The sequence below is a fragment of the Hibiscus syriacus genome, unplaced genomic scaffold (genome assembly GCF_006381635.1).
Source record: "Hibiscus syriacus cultivar Baekdansim isolate YM2019G1 unplaced genomic scaffold, ASM638163v2 tig00111754_pilon, whole genome shotgun sequence".
NCBI classification, from domain to species: domain Eukaryota; kingdom Viridiplantae; phylum Streptophyta; class Magnoliopsida; order Malvales; family Malvaceae; genus Hibiscus; species Hibiscus syriacus.
In genome coordinates this window covers 761,868-783,403 of record NW_024063169.1, presented here as the reverse complement: position 1 = coordinate 783,403, position 21,536 = coordinate 761,868, and the positions used below count along the sequence as shown (strand labels likewise).

The 21,536-nt window shown below is 31.8% G+C and overlaps 1 protein-coding gene across 1 annotated transcript; it reads left to right on the top strand.

The window, feature by feature from the left end:
* The first annotated feature begins 2,011 nt into the window (after positions 1-2,011).
* Positions 2,012-20,498, top strand: LOC120169172 (disease resistance protein RFL1-like). The gene is made up of 6 exons (XM_039177385.1): positions 2,012-2,019; positions 3,820-4,025; positions 4,116-4,749; positions 4,914-6,561; positions 9,370-9,472; positions 20,308-20,498. The coding sequence occupies exons 1-6, from the start codon at positions 2,012-2,014 to the stop codon at positions 20,496-20,498; spliced, it is 2,790 nt and encodes a 929-aa protein (XP_039033316.1).
* Positions 20,499-21,536: the final 1,038 nt, after the last annotated feature.

The window sequence follows — 21,536 nt, the reverse complement described above, 5'->3', positions numbered from 1 at the left end:
ACTAGATTCTAGAAATTACACTAAAAAAATAGAATTCTGTAGTTTTTTATTTTCGAAATCAAAGTTGAATTAGTGAGCATAACTTTGGGCATGACGCATCTTACGAGGAGATGAAGTCAGCACCTTCTAGAAGGTCCAGTCAGCGCTTCTAGAAGAACGAATGGATCAGCCGCACGTTTCTACAATTCGGATTTGAATTAAACTCATGCTTTAGGATATTATTTTAAATATTATATTATATTATATTTTATCTTATGTTTGTTTTTAGTATTTTAGTTTAAATAATTTTAAGTATTTTAATTAAGATTTATTTCTTTATTTTAGGAATTATCTTTATCTTGTTTTTAGGATTTTGAATGCTATAAATACCCTCTCATGGTAAGCCTAAAAGCACATCTCTCATAGAATTTACTCTTCTTCTCACTAGTCTTTAATAAAAGTTTTTCTTTTTCAAAGTTCTTCTTTGTTTTGTTTTTATTTTATTTTCAAAAATACTAAGTGTGACTCTGGTCATACTTAGCTAATTTTCTTTAAAGTCGAAGGCTAAAGCGATGACTTAATTCCAAACGTGAGAATTGTAAGACACTTAAATCGCTTCGGATAACTCTCTCTGTTTTCTGGGCTTATTTTCAAATCAAAATAGTTTTCAAAACCAAAAGTTAACGTTGGTCTGGATGTTGTTATGGTTAACGTGGGAGGAAGGATCGACTTATTGAAGCACATTCAACTTCCTGGGAACACACTTAGCAAAATTGTTTGCTAAGAGAAAACTGAGATCGAAATCAGTTATTGTTGGAACAACATAATCCGAGTCGACAACTTTTCGAACTTCAACGCTTTTAGATCTACAACATTGTTGTTGCTTAGATCAATTCACAAATGAATATTAAAGATTGCACTTGGTATTCGATATACAAAGCATAGTCACAAGGATTTGTTCATATAGACAAGTAATCGACGTGAATCCTGAAGTAAAGATCTATTTCGATGATCCGAGAAAACTCAGTCAAAACTGAAAGTCTGAGGATACTTTTCACAATAAGTATTCTTTTCAAACTCAAATTACTATTTTATTCTATTTAATATTTTTTATTATTATTTGTCTTTATCTTATTTTCAAACAGTCTTTCAAAATCTCCCGATTTTATTTTATTCTTTATCTCAACTTTGTTTTTATATTTTTATTTAGTTTTAATCTTGAATTGCATCCCTATCTAAACTCTACTGTTCAAAAACAAAAAGATAACTAAACTCTACTGTTCAAAAACAAAAAGATAACTAAATCAGAAACTATAATTTCTGTAAGATCGATCCTTACTTTCCATTTATTATATTTTTATATTTTTTTAAATAAAGAATTATTTTGACGCGAAAACAACGCGTGTCAATGTTAGTAGGTGAAATTTGCACAAGTAAATATCGCATAATAAATATCACATGCAACCAAATATAAGAATACAATAATAAACAACAAAAGTAGGCTTTAATTTAATTTTCTTAAAATTAGCGTCATTGCACCTAACCCAACATACTTTGTTTTCTTTTCTTTTCTTTTCTACTTGCACTATAAAATTATTATTAGATATACTAACGGAGCTTCCTCATATTTTCCTAGAAATTTCCTCTGTGTTGTAGGTGAAGCTTAGTTTAAGTTGAGGTGAGTGAATAGCGGCTCTTCTGCAAACCAAGGAACTTCATTTGGCCGTTTTCTTCATCAGTGCTTCTCTCCGATCATCGTCTTCGAACAACCTTCTCAAAAGAGGTATTTATGGAATTTAAACTATCTGATTAGATGATATTTTCTTAATTTTTATTTATTTAATTTAATAAATTTTTAATTTAATGAGATGACGACACATTGTCATCGCTCAATTAAAGAGGAAAAAATAAAAGGCGAGAAGAACCAAAGGAGGAGTGAAACTGAGACACCATAGTAACCTTTATATAACTTACTACCGTTAATGACAAAAAAAAAAAAATGAAATGAAAATGCTAACAAAGAGATTCAAATATGGAGCTGTAAGCATAGATGAAAAAATCATAACCACTCAGTCAAATCACATATTTAAAGAATTTTTTTTGTATTTTTTTTGTATTCATATAAACAAATGATATTTATTTATTTTTAATATTTTATATTTTTAAACAAAGTAAAATAAGTTTAGTATTTTATTTTTAAGACTGAATTCCATTTTTTTATATTTTTGAATCTTGCATTAAATATAATTGTTTTAAAATATAAAAAATATAAAACTTATTTTTTAATATATAAAATATTTTTATTTTTATATGAAATGAATCATTTCATACATTTTGTTTAAAAATATAAAAAAATTTGAATTTGGTTTTGAAAATAAAATATTAAACTTATTTTGTTTAAAAATATTAAAAGTTAAATATCATCTGAATATTTTTATTTTTGTATTTTTATATCAATAAATAAAAATTAAGAAAATATCCTCTAATCATGTAGTGGCACAAGTCATCATCTAATTAGAGATTAATTTTATTTTAATTGAATTATATTATGACCAAATTGATAGAATGTATAAATATTGAGGACCAAATATATAATTATATCAAGTTTTTAACTGCCACGCCGCCTCTCCCATTAAAAAATTAACGAACATTGACTTGATTGAAATATTTAAATAGTTGAGTGGTCTGACTGGTTAAATCGATACATCGGTGGTCAAAAATGAAATCTAACAATAATTAAGTGGTCACCAGTGTAGTTTACCCTACAAATTATTTAGGATTTGTGTTCTAAAATGTTAATATTTTTTTGAATTCTTTTAAAATACTCTCCTTAAATGTTTAATTAAAATTATTTCCTTAATATTATTTTAAGATTAAATTTTCCTTTTTGTTGTTTATGATAATTTCCTTATGGTTAGGATTTAACTTTTATTTTTCGTTTAGTATTTTAATTTTTCATTAAAAGAAATATGTAGATTTTATTAAAATGTAAATTAAATATAATTTTGATTAATTGGACTAAGAATATTTTGCTAAATCATTTTAAAATACCCTTATAAATTATTTAATTATTGTAATATTACTTTTAGTTTACAATTATATCAATTTTGCATTGGATTGTTAATTTGCATGTTTTCGATATTGGAAATATATAAGAATAAATTATTAGTTTGTTTTTATAATCAGAAATTAATAGAAAACATAATAGCAAAGAATGCAAGCAAATTTCATTATCATTAAGATTGAATATTGTAAATGAAAATGCCAGATAAATAGTATTAGTAGTAATAAATGATTGATAACAAAAGATAAAACAACATTAAGTTTTTAAAAATTGTCTGATTACAAGATGTTCATAATCTTTTTTTAATTATTGACAACGCACGTACTGTAAACGCAACTGCTCGAACCCAATACCTTTAATGAGAACAACACTCCCCTTAACTATTGAGGTCGATTCATAGGATCTTCCTTTAATTTTTTGTCAACTATAAAGAAAAAGAAACATTTGATTAGTCGTTATGTAAATAGACCTTAAATTTATTGTTAAATTTTGTTTATTGACAGCCATGTACCCAAAAACTATCTTATAATTCATATTTTTTTTTGTATTTTTATTCATGATTTAATTTTGTGCCTTGAAATTTTGAAATTTCACTCTCTTAAATTTATGTTAATTTAATTTGATTATTCGTGAGAGTGAAACTTCTTGATTTACATCTTTATAATTTCTTAACATTTTGTAGAGAAAAAATGAAGTTATATTTTTAGTCATGTTTAGATACATTCACCTAATGATGCGTTTTATTTAGTTTCTAACATATTGCTTGTGACTTGCAGCCACTTGGACAATCATAGAAGCCTTGATCAACATCGGAAGGACCTTAAAAGGAAATTGGAGGAATTGATTGGTTTGAAGAAAGACACAGAATCTATAATGAGATCAGAGCTGCAGCCGAGAAAGAAACTCAAGGCGGAAGTCCAGATATGGTTGGAAAATGTTGAAAGAGTCAATGTCGAAGTGCATGCCCTTGATGGAAGAATCGGTGAAGTACTGCTCTTACACGTGGATTCACACAAAAGATGTGTCAAAGAGTATTACGGAAGTTGAAGAACTTATTATCCAACATGGTAAGTTTCATGGAGGTTGGTGGTTGACAATCCTCAATGGATAGGACAAGTTTTATCGACAACAAGTTTATCAGGTGAAGCTGTAAAGGCATGTATTGAAGATATCTGGAATTGCTTGATGGATGATGAGGTTCCAAAGATTGGAGTTTGGGGGATGGGTGGCGTGGGGAAAACAAGCATCATGAAGGTTATAAACAACCAACTCTTAAAAGAGACAGGGAAATTTGATATTGTGATTTGGATCACTGTATCCAAAGAGATGAATGTTGCTAAACTGCAGAAAGACATTGCTAGTAAAATTGGAGTAGAATTTTCTGGTGATGAAGATGAAACTACAAGGGCAGGGAGGCTCTTTGAAACATTGTCTCAGAAGAGTAGGTTTGTGATGATCTTGGATGACCTATGGGAGAAGGTTTCACTTGAGAGAATAGGAATTCCTGAGCCATCAAATGGGACTAAATTAGTGTTGACAACAAGATCAGCTGATGTGTGTCGACAAATGGGTTGTAGAATGATTAAAGTGAAGCCTCTGACGGAAGAAGAGGCATGGAAGTTGTTCTTAGAGAAGGCGGGCTGTGATATTCTCAATATTCCAGCGGTGGAACCAATTGCAAGATCAGTTGCTAAGCATTTGTGCAGGTTTGCCCTTGGGAGTAATTACTATAGCTTCTTGTATGAAGGGCATTGATGACATTTCAGAATGGAGGAATGCACTAAATGAATTAAGTCTACGCGAAAAGAGTGTTAATGGATTCGAAGATGAAGTGTTCCAACAATTACAATTTAGTTATGATCGTTTAAAGAATCCAAAACTTCAAGACTGTTTCCTCAGTTGTGCATTATATCCGGAAGATTGGAAAATTGAAGAACGAAGTCTTATTCAACTTTGGATCGCAGAAGGGCTTTGTGGAAGAAATGGATAGCATGAGGGCAGGGTTTGACAGGGGTCGTGCAATAATGAATAGACTCATCAGCAATTGCTTGTTGGAAGTTTTTGCTGACGAAGAACATGCAAGATCTGTAAAAATGCATGATCTTCTAAGGGACATGGCATTGCGTACTGCAAAATCTCGATTCTTGGTAAAAGCCGGCATGATGTTAGAAAAGGCACCAGATGTGAAAGAATGGAGCATGAATCTAGAGAAAGTTTCGTTGATATGGAATCAGTGGTTATATATACCCTTGGAAATGTCACCCCCAAAGTGCCCCAGGCTCACAACATTGTTGTTGTCTCATTGCAATATAGCGAGTATTCCTGAAGGATTTTTGAAGCATATGCACGGGCTTAGGATTATTGATCTTTCCGGAAATCCTATCAAGAATCTTCCAATTTCCTTGTCGAAGTGTCCCGGGCTCACAACATTGTTGTTGTGTGGTTGTCGTATAGAAAGTATTCCAGAAAGCTTCTTCGATGATACGAATGAACTCAAGATTCTTGATCTTTCCTCCAATCCTATCAAGAGTCTTCCGCATTCCTTATCAAATTTGAAGAACCTCACTTCATTGTTGCTTGCTTATTGTGAACATTTAGGGAATGTTCCATCGTTGTCAAATCTTGGATTTTTAAAGAAGTTGGATCTTCGAGGAACAAAGATCAAGGAAATCCCGAATGGAGTACTTTCAAGACTCTGTTGTCTTCAAGACTTGATCGTCGGTGAAACTCTGATAAATGGAAAGGAGGTGGGTGGATTGAAGAAACTGCAGGGAACTCTTGAAGGGAGGTTTTATGACTGGCACAACTTAAATATGTATCTCGAAGCTTGTCGTGGCCGAGAAGAGCCTCGTCAATACATAATCTACGTGGGAGATGTAAACTTTCATACGTTTTCTGAAAATGAAGGAAAAGAAATTGTTGCAAGGGGTTGTAACATCTATAACTACCAGATTGTGCTTCCACGTGAAATTGAGGGATTGGTTATTGGGTATTGCAATGTTGATTGCAGTGAAGAATACCCGCTTTTCTCCAGGTTTATCCTCTTCTCACTTTCCTCCTTTTCATCTCTTAAATCTCTTTATATAAATGATTGTGGGAATATGAAAAAGTTGTTCTCCCCAAACTGTGTGCCGCCAAATTTACAAATGCTCAGTGTCGGAAGTTGTAAGCAATTGGAGGAAATAATAACATCAGTAGTTGAAACGGAGGAAAGAGGAATGGTTATCACGGAGTTTCATCTTCCACAATTACGGCAATTGAGGTTGGCGTTTCTACCGGAATTGAAGAGCATTTGCAGTGCTGGTGGAGTACTGGTTTGTGATTCTCTTGTCGTATTTGAGATTGTATACTGTCCAAAATTAAAGAGGATGGGTCTTAATCTTCCCAAACTTGATAATGTCCCACCATCTGCATCTGCATCTGCAAATTTCTATCTTTCAGTTCGGATAAGACCAAAGGAGTGGTGGGAATCAGTGGAATGGGATGGTCCCCAACCCAAGTCTCTTTTCGACCCCTACGTGAGATTTTGGTAAAAGGTAAAGGGAGGATCAAAGGGAGCAGTTGAGTTTGTAACATTGGCAGTGTTTTTATCTTCTTATTTAAGCGAAGCTTAATTTGATGAATTCAAACTCTATTAATTATTTATATTTGACTCGATCGTTCCTCATTTTATTATTTAATATTATACATAACTCATTCATGACCAATATTTTAGTTTTTGTGATAAATCAATTAGCATTTTCTTAAGGTTAAAACAATTCTCTCGCTCATAGGGTTAAAACTTTTCTCTAAAACGCCGCTTGCATTTTTTTTCCATCTTTCGTTAGTAGTTAATGATACTGATTTTAATGCTGATTATTGTCGTCGATATGTTTTCCTATTTAATCTTGCATATTTAGTTTTGTTCATTTAATCACTAAACATTTAGGAATAACAATCATCTCTTTAATCACTAATATCATTTAATTCATATAAGTTTTACATTTATAGTGGATGTGAAATATGATTTTTTTTCTTTTTATAATAAATACAATTAAATTCATATTTTTTAAGTCACAATTTAATGTCTCGTTGATGTATAAACTCAAACATTAATAACAAATGATACTTGAATCAAAATTTCTTAAAAACAAATTTAAATAACTTTATTTTAATGACATATTGATTCTTTACTTATAATTTTTTTTGAAAGATGGGTACTTTGTATTAATTAAGATACAATGTACACCACCTCATGAACCTCATTAATATAATTATTTTATTACAGCGAAGTAATTACAAGAGTATTATATGTTCAATAATCATTGACAACATGCGCATACCCTGTAGATACAGCTCTTCGAACCTAAAACCTTAAAGAAAAAAGACACTCCATTTAACTACATAGATGACTTGTATAATCGTTAAATCATAGGGTAGGTTTTAGGTTTTATTTTGACCATTGAACTATGAATTTTCCTAATTGGGTCATTAAACTATTAAATGGTTTTAATAAGTCATTAAATGCTAATATATCAAATACGTAAATTTATATAATTGCATTTGTGATCCTCATTATATTACTTCCCTCAAAAAGATGTTGATGCGAATTTCAAAATGATGTTTTTTAAATATCAATATGATAATCATTGTCGACTATAATTGAAGATCATAAAAATTTTATTTATGATTTTTCTGTCTCAAATTTAAATTCATGTCGGTTTCACCTAAAAACAGTACCCCAAATGACATAGATATGGTGCTGTGACTTTTGGCTTCTCCATTACTAGTGTTGCTTTTCCACCATTCAATCAGAGTAAAATTGAGATATGTTTATCTCACCCACCTTCCAGTTCTCACCATCGGAATTCGTTTGTGGTAGTCTCAATTAGGGGTGTACATTTTTGGATACTGGATATTATTCTATCCGAAATTTCGAATATTTGAAAATTTGAATAATTAAAATTGTGATTCGTATCTAATCCAAAAAAATCAGATATAATATATGAATCCATATCCAAATTATATATCCTAATTTGTCAAAAACCTTACTAGAAATAATTTATACAATATTATACAAACAAGAATGAAGTGAAAATGTCTAAAAAAATATTGTTAACAAACTATATATTAAAAATAAATACCCTAATTATAAAAATAAAAAAAATCAGATATTAAAGTATATATTAAACTAACTCAAACTATTATAATTTTTATGCTATTCATAAGTAAATTACTAGATTGAATAATAATAGAATGAAAATGATTTATACATTGTTATAAGATGATCCCGGTTTTGCATATAGCCTATTCCATGGACATAGTAAGTGAACCACGTAAATAATAATAGAATGAAAAGGATTTACACATTTCAATTATCAATGGGTAGCAAACTATCAATGGAACAATATCTCGATCGTTATTCTTTCGGAAATACCATTCTCCACCAACCAATGTTTTTAAAACCGGACCGGACCTTGAACCGATGAAGGTACCGGTTCACTGGTTTAAACAAGTTCAACCGCGATTCAGCCGAATTTTATATAAAATAATATCTTTTAAAAATTTTACATAATATTCAAAGCAATATTAATATATATATATATATATATATATATATATATATAACATTTTTTTAAGTTTACAATATTAAAAGGTATAAAGATATTACAAGTCATAACATATATAAGATAAAAAAACATAAAATCAAGTGAAACAAAATAATTCAAATCAACTACAACATAATATTTAAGGTAAAACATATTAAATAATAAATATAATTATATAATTATAATCAAAAAATAAATTTGGGGCTGAAAAAAATCATAACAAACGATGTCGTTTGGTTTAATTTTTTTTAAAAACAATCACACATGGCTAAGAAACATAGAAGAGCATCCCAAAAGTCTAAAGAGTAAAAATATGAGAACAAAACAATCCCACATGGCTAAGAAACATAGAAGAGCATCCCAACTGACTTCTATAAATACTAGAGGTAATTTGACATTCAAAATCATGGAGCCTTTTGGTGAGCACAGAGCGAACTATTATTTCGCTTCAATTGAGCTCGAATTTCAGGCTTCAATCGAGCTTCTAAATTTTTTTTGAGTTCGAGCCTTTTCGAGTTATGTTTCAATATTATATTTCGAGGTCGAGTTGAACTTTATAATTTTTAGCTCGTGAGTTTTTGAGTCGAGTTGAGCTTACTTTTAAATTTTTCGAGTTCGAGTCGAGCTCAGCAGTACTCGAGTTCGACTCGGCTCGTTTAATAAATGACGTCGTTTGGTTTAATTTTTTTAAAGAAAAAAAGAGAACATGAGGTTCACACTGATTTTGCCGGTTTTTAGCCGGTTCATTCCGGTTTTGTCGGTTCTCAGTCGGTTCTTCCGGTTCTTTACCGGTTCTGTGCTCATCCGGTTTTGAGAGTTAATTGGACCGGACAGGCCATTGGTTCACGGTTCAACCGGTCGAACCGACCGATCCGGTTTTAATAACATTGCCACCAACATATCAATAAACAATTTCTGAGTGATTTATCCTTGACGAAACTTTTGATAAACTCGAGATTTATCCTAAATAAATATATTAAATGGGTTTAACTTTTTTAATTGTCTGTGTGATTACAAGGTAGTAACTTTTTATAATTTTTCTTAGCCTATATTGACAACGTGCACACACACACTACAAATGCAATTGATTAAAATACAAAATTAAGATTATACAATATTCAGAAATAAAACAGATCTCAGACTCGGATATAAAAACAAAATACAACATAGATGCCCCCTAATCACATGCACCGTACTCTGCAAGCAACGCCGGTGGAACTCCAATACTGATGTCGATAGCTGAACTGGATCAATTTAACCTGAAATAGTGAGTAACAGAGTAAACTTTGGGAAGCTTAGTAATAAAGAACTACCAAGTGATGCTAAATGACATGCATATAATAGGGAAGCAAAATTTTCCGTATTGATTTAGACATCTACAGATTTTTGTGATGAGGTCCCACTGATATTTCAGGTAGTAAAAGACAGGAAGATTACAGTTCAGAGGAAACGTTCGGAGGTCTAGGTTCAAGAGTGTTGAATACATTTTGATATTTCGATATAACAAATTAAGATAAATGAATTTTAAGATTTTCTTAATGATTTTCTAAGTATATTCGATATAATTATTCGAATATCAAAACATTACTCTAAATCTTTCAAAAGTCATTTTTAATCCTTACTTAAGTGTAAAATTAAGTTTTAATCTTAAAACAATTTCAAAATAATTTTACAAAGTATTTCGAACCATTTCAAAGCCAAAAATTACAGCCTACCCAGAGGGAACCGATTCCCCCCCAAGGGGGTACCGATTCCCCCCTGAACGGTTTGGCTCCAAGAATTCCAGTATGCTCGGAGGGAACCGATTCCCCCCTAGGGGGTACCGATTCCCCCCTGTTCAACGGTCGAAATATTTGAATTTTACACTTAGGGAACCGATTCCCCATGAGGGGTACCGATTCCCCCACGCTCCAAACTGTTTTATTAATTGATTTCACACTAAAACGGCTATATTATCTTCACTAATCATCCACAATGTTCAGAAGTGATCCAAGGTGTATTTAAGCAAGCTTAGGAGCCATTGATCAATAACAAAAAAACATCAAGCAACTAGAATCAAGAGAGAATCAAAGAGAAAGCATCAAACCTCAAGTTTGAGCATTTCAAGCCTATTTTTCATTCAATATTCATTTTGATTTCAAGAACACTTATTGTGCTCAATTGTATTCATCTTTGAGTGTTCTTTTCTTTTTTCTAGAATTGTGCAAACAATCTACCTTGTGAGGATTTCCTTGTAAGTTTGCAAAATTTGTATTATTCTCTTTGGGAGAGAGTGTTCTCAAGAATTTGGGGTATAATTCTTGATGGTTTGTAAGGTTACTCTTTGTCCTCAAAAGAAAGACAAATTAGTGAATTTGTGGAAAATCCTTAGTGTGGATAGCTAAGGTAGTGGACGTAGACTTTGGTTGATAAAGTCGAACCACTCTAAATCGCTATGCAATTACTTTCAATTTTCTGCAAAAGCTTCCACCAAAATTTTAATTGCCAATTCACCCCCTCTTGGCCGATTCCGTCAATCGATTAACTCAACAATTGGCATCAGAGCTTTGACTCATTTGAAGGTTTAACCGCCTCTTGAGTAGATCCGGGAAGAGTTAAATCGATAAAGATGGCGTCCACTTCTGGTTCATTCTCCATGGAAGAATCCAGACCAATTGACGTGCCTCCACACTTCAATGGAACAAATTATCGTCGTTGGAAGAAGCTTATGATGATATTTATCCAATCATTTGATATGGAAGCTTGGATGATGATCGAGAAAGGATATTCTTCTCCTACAAAGAAGGCAAAGAAGTGGAGTGATCAAGAACAGAAGAAAGCTCAACAAAATACAACAGCTATGCACATGTTGTGTTGTGCAATTGATCCTAATGTATATAAAGGAGTTTCTTCTTGTTCAAATGCCAAGGAGATGTGGGATAAGCTTGAGGAGATCTATGGAGACAAGGAAGAAGAAGAACCAATAAAGGTGATGTCTCTATTAGCTCTCATAGAGCCAAAGGTATATTCTAACTCAAATAGATTAAATTCAAAATCTTTTAATGAGTTACAAGATGCTTATGATGAATTATTTTCGGAGTTTGATACCATGAACTCCAAATATAATAAATTGATTTCTAAATTTATTGCTAAAAATGATCTTCTTTTGAAAGCTAAAACAGACTTGGAAAATCAAAATGAAATGTTGAAAAAGGAGTTAGAGCTTTCAAAAATAAAATCTGAAAACTTTGAAAAAGAAATTTTCAAATTAAACAAACTTCTTCTATAAACGAAAATGGATTTTGAAAATCAAAATGAAATCTTGAAGAAGGATTTAGAGCTTTCAAAAATGAAATTTGAAAGTATTGAAAAAGAAAATTTCGATTTGAAAGTTAAGCTTGAATGTTTAACAAAAGAAAAAGATATCATTTTAAATAATTCATCTAGTTCAATAATGACAATATGTTCACATTGTCATTATCATGGTCATAAGGAACATACGTGTCCTTTAAAGAAAGGAAAACAATTTAAAATTAGACAAGTATGGGTTCCAAAAGGAACAAGAGGCATTGAAACTAATGTTCAAGGATCCAAAGCAATTTGGATACCAAAATCTACTTAAATGTCTCTTGTAGGTGTGTGGCAGCAATGGTGATGAAGATGATGATATTCAAGATGCTCTAGCCACACATGAAAAAGGAATGAGTAACCTCTAAACTTAATATTTTTATTTTATTTGGTTGCTCATTTAGTTTATGCATGCATGAGGTTTTAAATGTTGAATAAATGATTATGGTTTATCTCATGTATGTTGAAAAATATTGTATGATAAACATAGTAATTTTTGGTAATGTTTTATAAACTCTAGTTCATCATATTAATTTTTGGTCATTTTTTTTAAAATGTAATTGATATCTCTTTAACAATTGATATCGATTTTTCAAGAACTTTGGTTTTGCAAAATTTATTATAAAGTTTTAATGCATAACATTTTCAAAAACTTTATGCATGTTCTCTTAATCTCGATAATCAACATTGCATAATGTTTTGTATATGAATGGATTAAAGCATAATCCGATTAGATGAATTTGACAAAAGATACAATGTCTTATTTTTAAATTAAGTGTTTGCAAAATTGATTGACATTGCATCTGCTTTAATTATGCTTGTTGGTCATAAAATTGGAAACATTTACATGGTACATTTACACTCTATAGAAATGACTAATTTATGCCTAGTTGCAAAGGATGAGCATGACAGTTGGTTATGGCATAGGAGACTAGGACATGCTAGTATGAGTATTTTGCAACGGTTAGTTCAAGGAGAATTAGTTCGAGGGTTGCCTAAGCTTAAATTTGATAATGATAAAATCTGTGATGCTTGTGCTAAAGGAAAACAAAAGTGAGTTTCTTTTAAATCCATTAATGACGTATCAACTAGTAGAGTATTACAATTGATCCATATAGATCTTTTTGGGCCAACTAGGACTACTAGCTTGGGTGGGAAACAATATGCATTTGTCTTGGTAGATGACTATTCTAGATATACTTGGGTTCTATTTTTAAGTACTGAAGATGAAGCATTAGAACATTTCATAACATTTTCAAAAATAATCCAAAATGAAAAAGGTTACTCTATAACTAGTGTTAGGAGTGATCATGGCACTGAATTTGAAAATCTTGGATTTATTGAGTTTTGTAATTCTAATGGTATTAGCCATAATTTTTCAGAACTTAGAACCCCTCAACAAAATGGAGTTGTTGAGAGGAAAAATCGAACTTTAGAAGAAATGGCTAGAACAATGCTTTGTGAAAATAATTTGCCAAAATAATTTTGGACGGAAGCCACAAATACCGCTTGTTATGTTGTAAATCGAGTAATGATTAGGCCAATTTTAAAGAAAACTCCATATGAAATTTTCAAAAATAAAAAGCCTAACATTAGTTATTTTCATCCTTTTGGATGTAAATGTTTTGTTTTAAACAACGGTAAAGAAAACCTTGGCAAATTTGATGCTAAAAGTGATGAAGGAATTTTTCTGGGTTATTCCTTAAATTCTAAAGCTTATCGAGTATTTAATAAAAGAACTTTAGTTGTAGAAGAGTCTATACATGTTGTTTTCGATGATAATCCCCTTCCGAGGAAGGATTCTTGTGTGAATGATGATGTAGGTGTTATAAATACGAATGACGTTAGACATGACATTGGAGAACCATCATCAAAGGAAGAAACGAAAAATGAGGAAACTCATGATCCTCTTGAGAATCCAACCATTGAAGAAAGGGAAGTATCTTATCCAAGAGAGTACAACTATGTCAAGGATGGTGAAATTATAGGTGATCCATCAAAAGGGGTAACAACTCGATCTTCTCTTAGAAATATTTGTAATTATGTTGCATTTATTTCATGCATAGAGCCTAAGAATATTAAAGAAGCATTAAATGATGAACATTGGATTATGGCTATGCAAGAAGAATTAAATCAATTTGAGAGAAGTAAAGTATGGATATTAGTTGAAAGGCCTAGTAATAAATATACTGTAGGTACTAGATGGGTATTTAGGAATAAGCTTGATGAGAGTGGTAATATAGTGAGAAACAAGGCTAGACTTGTTGCTCAAGGGTATACTCAAGAAGAGGGCATAGACTATGATGAAACATACGCTCCCGTAGCTAGGATGGAAGCAATTAGAATGTTATTAGCATTTGCATGTTTTCATGAATTTAAATTATATCAAATGGATGTTAAAAGTGCATTTTTAAATGGATTTATAAAGGAAGAAGTGTATGTCGAAAAACCTCCAGGTTTTGAAGATTCAAAATTTCCAGATCATGTTCTTAAATTGACAAAAGCTCTTTATGGTTTAAAACAAACTCCTAGAGCTTGGTATGAAAGATTGTCAAATTTTTTAATTGAAAAAGGTTTTTCAAAAGGGAAGGTTGACACTATATTGTTTTTAAAGCATAAAGGTAAAGATTTATTAGTAGTTCAAATTTATGTTGATGATATAATATTTGGTTTTACTAATGATGTTCTTTGCCAAGAATTTTCTAAGCTAATGCAAAGTGAATTCGAGATGAGCATGATGGGGGAGCTCTCATTTTTCTTGGGACTCCAAATCAAGCAAAGAAAAGATGGCATCTTCATCAATCAAGCTAAGTACGTCAAAGATATGCTCAAGAAGTTGGACTGGAAAATGGCAAACCTCATGATACTCCAATGAGCTCTTCAACAAAGCTTGACTTAGATGAAGGAGGTAAATGTGTAGGTGTTAAATTATATAGGTCAATGATTGGATCTTTACTTTATCTAACTGCAAGTAGACCGGACATTATGTTTAGTATTTGCTTATGTGCTAGATTTCAATCATTCCCTAAGGAATCACATTTACTAGCTGTTAAGAGAATCTTTAGATACCTTAAGGACACTCCTAGTTTAGGACTTTGGTATCCTAGAGACTCTTGCTTTAGCTTGTATGCTTTTTCTGATACGGATTATGGAGGATGCAAATTAGATAGGAAAAGCACCTCTGGTACTTGTCAATTCCTTGGAAATATGCTGATTTCTTGGTTTTGAAAGAAACAAAATTGTGTTGCATTATCTACCACTGAAGCCGAATACATTTCAGCTGGTAGTTGTTGTGCACAAGTTTTATGGATGAAACAACAACTTTTTGATTATGGAATTGAAGTTGGTACCATTCCTATCAAGTGTGACAATACTAGTGCTATTTGTCTCACTAAAAATCCCATCCAACACTCTAAAACTAAGCACATTGAAATAAGACATCACTTCATTAGAGACCATGTCACTAAGGAAGATGTAGTTCTAGAATTTGTTGATACTTTGCACCAATTAGCGGATATCTTTACAAACCTTTAGACAAGGAAAGATTTTGGACACTTAGGAGAGAATTAGGTTTGACCAACCTATCTTCACTTAGTGTTTAAAAATAATTTTAACACTTTTAAGAATAAATGAAAAATGCTTATAATAGTAATTTTTGATTGCATTCATTGCTATTAGTTAGGGGGAGTTTATTATTCTTGATGAAAAATTAATTTTATGTTCAAATATCGTTTAAAGATTATTTAATTGTTTGAACATGATTAATTTTCAATATATGAGTTGCCAATACCACTAGAGGAAATTAATTTAGCATTTTGGGTGTTTAAAATCGGATTTTAGCATTTTGGTACAGAGGGAATCGATCCCCCCATGAGGGAACCGATTCCCCCTTTGAAGGGGAACCGATTCCCCCACAGGGGAATCGATACCCCCTAGGGTACTAGTTATACACGGGAAGAACCCTTGGTTTTGGCTCAAAACCCTCTTCTTCTCTCTTTGCCGTTTCTTCCCTCTACTCTCTCAAATCTCCATTCTTGCCTTAAATCAACATTTTTAATCGGAATTCTCTTCAAATATCATCTTCTAAACCTGTTGGAATCATCAAAAACGTGCAAACTTCATCTAATCTCACTCAAATCCGAAATCCTTCAAGGTATTTTTTCAAAACCTCTATTTCATCAATTTATTAACATATAACTAGTTTTAATTAGTTCTAGGTTGAACTTTTGATCGAGCATTGATTGTTTAGTGATTAGAAACTAGATATTACAACTAATTTCATCAAAACACAAGAATTTTTCAAAAATTTTGAATTTTTCGAAATAAAAAAAATATTTTTCAAATTATTGTGTTTTGATTGAATTATGTTGTTGTTATGAAAACAATATTGTTTTTCAAAACCTTATTTTCAATAGTTTTCAAAAACTTTGCCCATTAGGATTGATTTAGAGAACCTTGAAATATTGAGGACTCAATTGAGTTTTGGGATTGATTGAATTGCATACATTTGTTTTCTAAAATTGCAGGTTATTCATTCTATTATGATTTCCTAAACCATGTCCAATCCTAAACGTGTTAGGTCTTCATCTAGTCGCTCACACCGTAAACCAAATCCACCTCTAAATCCTCCTCCTATTCCTGTAAATCCAATTCCTAATCCTGATCCCAATATAACTATCCAAAATTCATGCTTCAATCATCCTGGTTCTAGAAATCATCATTTTGGTATTATCAATATTTCGACTCTTACAAAATTAGAGAAGAACGTATCCCTTCTCGTCAAGCTATGTTAGATATTAATTTTAAATATCTTCCTCTTTTACAAGAGTAGAAATTTGATAAACTTTTTGATCTTGAACCAATTATCTACCATCAACTTGTTCATATCTTTTATTCTAATGCTGTTTGTATCAAAAACCGAGCTCAAACCGAAACCGTAGAAGTTCGTTCCTACCTCCTAGGACAATTCTTACATATTAACTCGGCTTACATAGCCAAGGCATTAGGATTAGATAACGATGGTATTTCAAATGAAAAACAAATCTTAGGATCTCGTTATAAAAGAAGGGATAGTGCAAGTGTCTTAGACCTTCGTGAGCGTTTTCTTCATCTAATGATTTCTTGGTGGTTTCGACCATCTGGAGGTCGTTATTCTACTCTTAGAGCCTTGGATCTTTGGTGGTTACATTGTTTTGAAAATAGTATTAAAATAAACCTACCTCAGATCATTTTTGCTGAAATAGTTGAAACCGTAAATCTTGTTCCTAACAAGAAACTTTGTTCATTTCTAGTTTACGGTTGTATTTTAAGTAATCTATTTTCTAAAGTTGGGCTTAGAGTTGGTCTAGATGCTTCCTTTCCTCTAAAGAAACAAATTAATCTTCTTTCTTTAACGAGAGCGGGATGGATAAAGGATAAGGAAATCGGTGAATGGGTTCGATCTTCTGAAAGTACTCCGGGAGCTAGTTCTTCACGAGCTCCACCAGAAGCTGAAGACGATCCTGAGCTTGAGCAATTAATGCAAGACATCGATGAAGCTGAAGATGAGCCTGAGCAGCCCGAGGAGCAAGCACAACAAACGCATCAAATGCCTCCATATTTTCAATCCTTTATGGAGACATTCGATTTCCGATATGCTACCATGGACTCGCGCTTTACTTCTATAGAGTCCCATTTATCCACAATGGGAGCTCAACAATTAGAAATTCTTCGAGAGATGCGTACAAACAATGAAGCAACCAACGCTCGTATTAATGAACTCACTCATGAAATGGCCGCTATGCGAGCCCGTTTTCCTCCTCCTGATCCGGATATTTGATTCTGCGCTTAGCATTGAAACTTTGAACCAAAAAGAATATTGTTTCAACATTTTGAATATTTTGGATTGTTTGATTTTGTGGTTTGTTAGACTTTGGATTTGTTTGGATGTTTGAATTTATATATTTGGTTAAGTAAAATTTATTGCATCATTTACATCATTTTAGCAATATGACCAATTTCGCCATATCACATTTCTTATGAATATTGATTATGAAACTAATGGCTAACGTTTCTCTTGATTGTGATCTTAGCATCTTAAACTATATTCAATTGGCTAAATGATTTCAAAACCTTGTTTTAAATTCTTTTACGGGTCTTTTTGATTTAACAAAAAGGGAGAGAAGTGTTAAATGTTTTTAAAGGAGAGAAATGTTAAAGTAAGGGGGAGTAATTTCAAAACTTGATTTCAAAATCTTAAAATTACTAAAATGTTTTGTTATATCAAAAAGGGGGAGATTGTTGAATACATTTTGATATTTCGATATAACAAATTAAGATAAATAAATTTTAAGATTTTCCAAATGATTTTCTAAGTATATTCGATATAATTATTCGAATATCAAAACATTACTCTAAATCTTTCAAAAGTCATTTTTAATCCTTACTTAAGTGTAAAATTAAGTTTTAATCTTAAAACAATTTTAAAATAATTTTACAAAGTATTTCAAACCATTTCAAAGCCAAAAATTACAGCCTACCCAGAGGGAACCGATTCCCCCCCAAGGGGGTACCGATTCCCCCCTGTTCAACGATCGAAATATTTGAATTTTACACTTAGGGAACCGATTCCCCATGAGGGGTACCGATTCCCCCCACGCTCCAAACTGTTTTATTAATTGATTTCACACTAAAACGACTATATTATCTTCACTAAATCATCCCCAACATTCAGAAGTGATCCAAGGTGTATTTAAGAAAGCTTAGGAGCCATTGATCAATAACAAAAAACATCAAGCAATTAGAATCAAGAGAGAATCAAAGAGAAAGCATCAAACCTCAAGTTTGAGCATTTCAAGCCTATTTTTCATTCAATATTCATTTTGCTTTCAAGAAAACTTATTGTGCTCAATTGTATTCATCTTTAAGTGTTCTTTTCTTTGTTCTAGAATTGTGCAAACAATCTACCTTGTGAGGATTTCCTTGTAAGTTTGCAAAATTTTATTATTCTCTTTGGGAGAGTGTTCTCAAGAATTTGGGGTATAATTCTTGAGGGTTTGTAAGGTTACTCTTTGTCCTCAAAAGAAAGACAAATTAGTGAATTTTTGGAAAATCCTTAGTGTGGATAACTAAGGTAGTGGACGTAGTCTTTGGTTGATAAAGTCAAACCACTCTAAATCGTTGTGCAATTACTTTCAATTTTATGCAAAAGCTTCCACCAAAATTTTAATTGCCAATTCACCCCCCTCTTGGCCGATTCCGTCAATCGATTAACTCAACAAAGAGATCAGAATAGAGTGTCTAGTGTGTTCCCACAAAATCAATGAAAAGGTACATATCTTTTTAAAACAGTAATAATTTAAAACATATTTTTAAAACCGTAGTAAAACCCTCCAACCGAATGCCAATATGTATTTCCCCAGAACTATATCCATAAGGACTTACCCTAGGCCCATTAGGCATATGTGCCAATCGAAGGGAACACATTGGGTTCATAAGGTCTTACCCTAGCCGAAGCGTAGGTGCCCACCTGAGGGGAGTGTCCTCAGATCCATAAGGACTTACCCAAAGCACATAGCAGAGGTGCCACCCTAAAGAGTTACTTAGGGTCCATAAGGTCTTACCACTAGGTCCATTAGGCCTAGGAGCCACCCAAGATTCACCTTAGATCCGTAAGGAATTACCAGCTCGATTGGTCTAAACCTATATAAGGAATTACCAATTTGACCAAGCTGAACCTACCGTAAGGAATTACCAGTTCGATCGGTCTGAACCTATATAAGGAATTACCAGTTTGATTGAACTGAACCCGCATAAACTTCATACCAGATCCCAGAATACCCTGAAGAAAAACATTTTTCAGACAGAAATCAGTGGTAGCAGGAAATCAGAGTTCAGACATATCAATTCAATAGAAACGGTATCTAGAGATCATGAATCAGACAGGTAGACTTAAACTTCAGTAACTCAAAAATCTGGGTAAAATACATTTCAGAATGGATAAAACCAATCATATAACTATAGGGAAACACTAGAGGATCCAGTTATTCTCTAAAGGTGCTTGATATTTTCAGATAGGGAGTCATGAAACTTCTGTAAACTGATTAAATTCATAAACGAGATCCCCATAAAAGGGTTTGATAGCTGACATATTCATCGTTATTCAGAACGTGATTTATCAGGATCATACTCTAATATATGAGTTTGAGTAAAATAAGCATTGGATTTCATTTTCCTTGAATTAAAATTAGCATTCGAGTAAAATGTCTATGTTCAACATTTAGAATACGACTTCCCTTGGTTTATTATGTTTCTCAAACATTTTTTCTTTGCATGAACTAAGAATTTCGGTGCATGTGAAATTATTTGCAGAAGCTTCACCTGTAGTGAATGAAGAGACGGGTCCATTGGAGGCAAATGGCAATCTCTTCTCGGGAAAATGTATATTGATCCAAATCAGCTTCAAGAAAGCAAGTAAAACCAGTTGCTCGACTTCACAAGATTCTGAAGTTCAGTTTGTTACTGATGAGGATGTTCAAGTTGAAACAAATTCCCAAAAATAATTAAATTTTGTAAAATAGCAAACTCGAATTTTGTAGTTACCTGTCAGTGTTCATCCTTAGCTTGAAGGTAATTTAATGTTATTCAAGCTTAGTTTTGATCTGTGTTTCTTATAATGTACAAAAATGTTCTTAAAATCAATTATTTGTGCTCTAATTTATGATCAACTACGACTTGGACATGGTATAGGACAAGAGAAACAAAATTGTTGACCTTTGACTCTGCAAGTGCCAAAAGTTGTACAACATACACAACGTTAACCGCAAACTATGAATTAAGTATATGATATAAACATAGTTTAAGGAATGTTATGGTTATTTAAGGTATTGAGTTCAAGCATTGTATATGTCAGAGTTGGAGATGAACTTATGTGGGACAGTTATTTTTAAAAAATTCTATATATTTTAGATGTATTTTTTTATTGAAAATTTATTTTCACCTACAAAATTTTATAATCTTGTTTGCTTCTTTCTCTCTGGCTCAGGATACAAGCTTTTATTATTAAATGGTTGAGAATCTTTAAAAATTAAAGTTATATTTTTTTTTCTATTTCGAAGTCTTTTATGTCAGCTTCCTTCTCTCAACTTGGCATTTTCTCCAGTTTTCTCTAGTCGGAAAATTGTTAAAATATTGTTATTGTTTCTTAAGGTTTTATGTTTGAGCACTACATATAAGGGTGGAAGCCATGCCCCTCAAAAATTGAGAAATTATAGTTTAGCCACTTAAATTTTTAAAAATATTTAATTTGGTCCTACAAAATTTTTAAAAATTCAAATTAAACAAAAATTTTGAATTTTTTTTTATTAAACCCTCCCATATTTTTTTTAAAAATTATTATTAAACCTCTAAAATTTTCAAAAAATTTAGTTATATACCAATTTTTTAAAAAAAAGTAAATTGAACCCTTCAAAAATTTTAATTTAAATACCTAAATTTTTTTAAAGTTTTAAGTTCCCCAAATTCTAACGCTAATTTTCGCCACTAATACATATGTTAGAGGCAAGGATGAACCTAGGCGAGACAATCACCCTTTTAAAAAA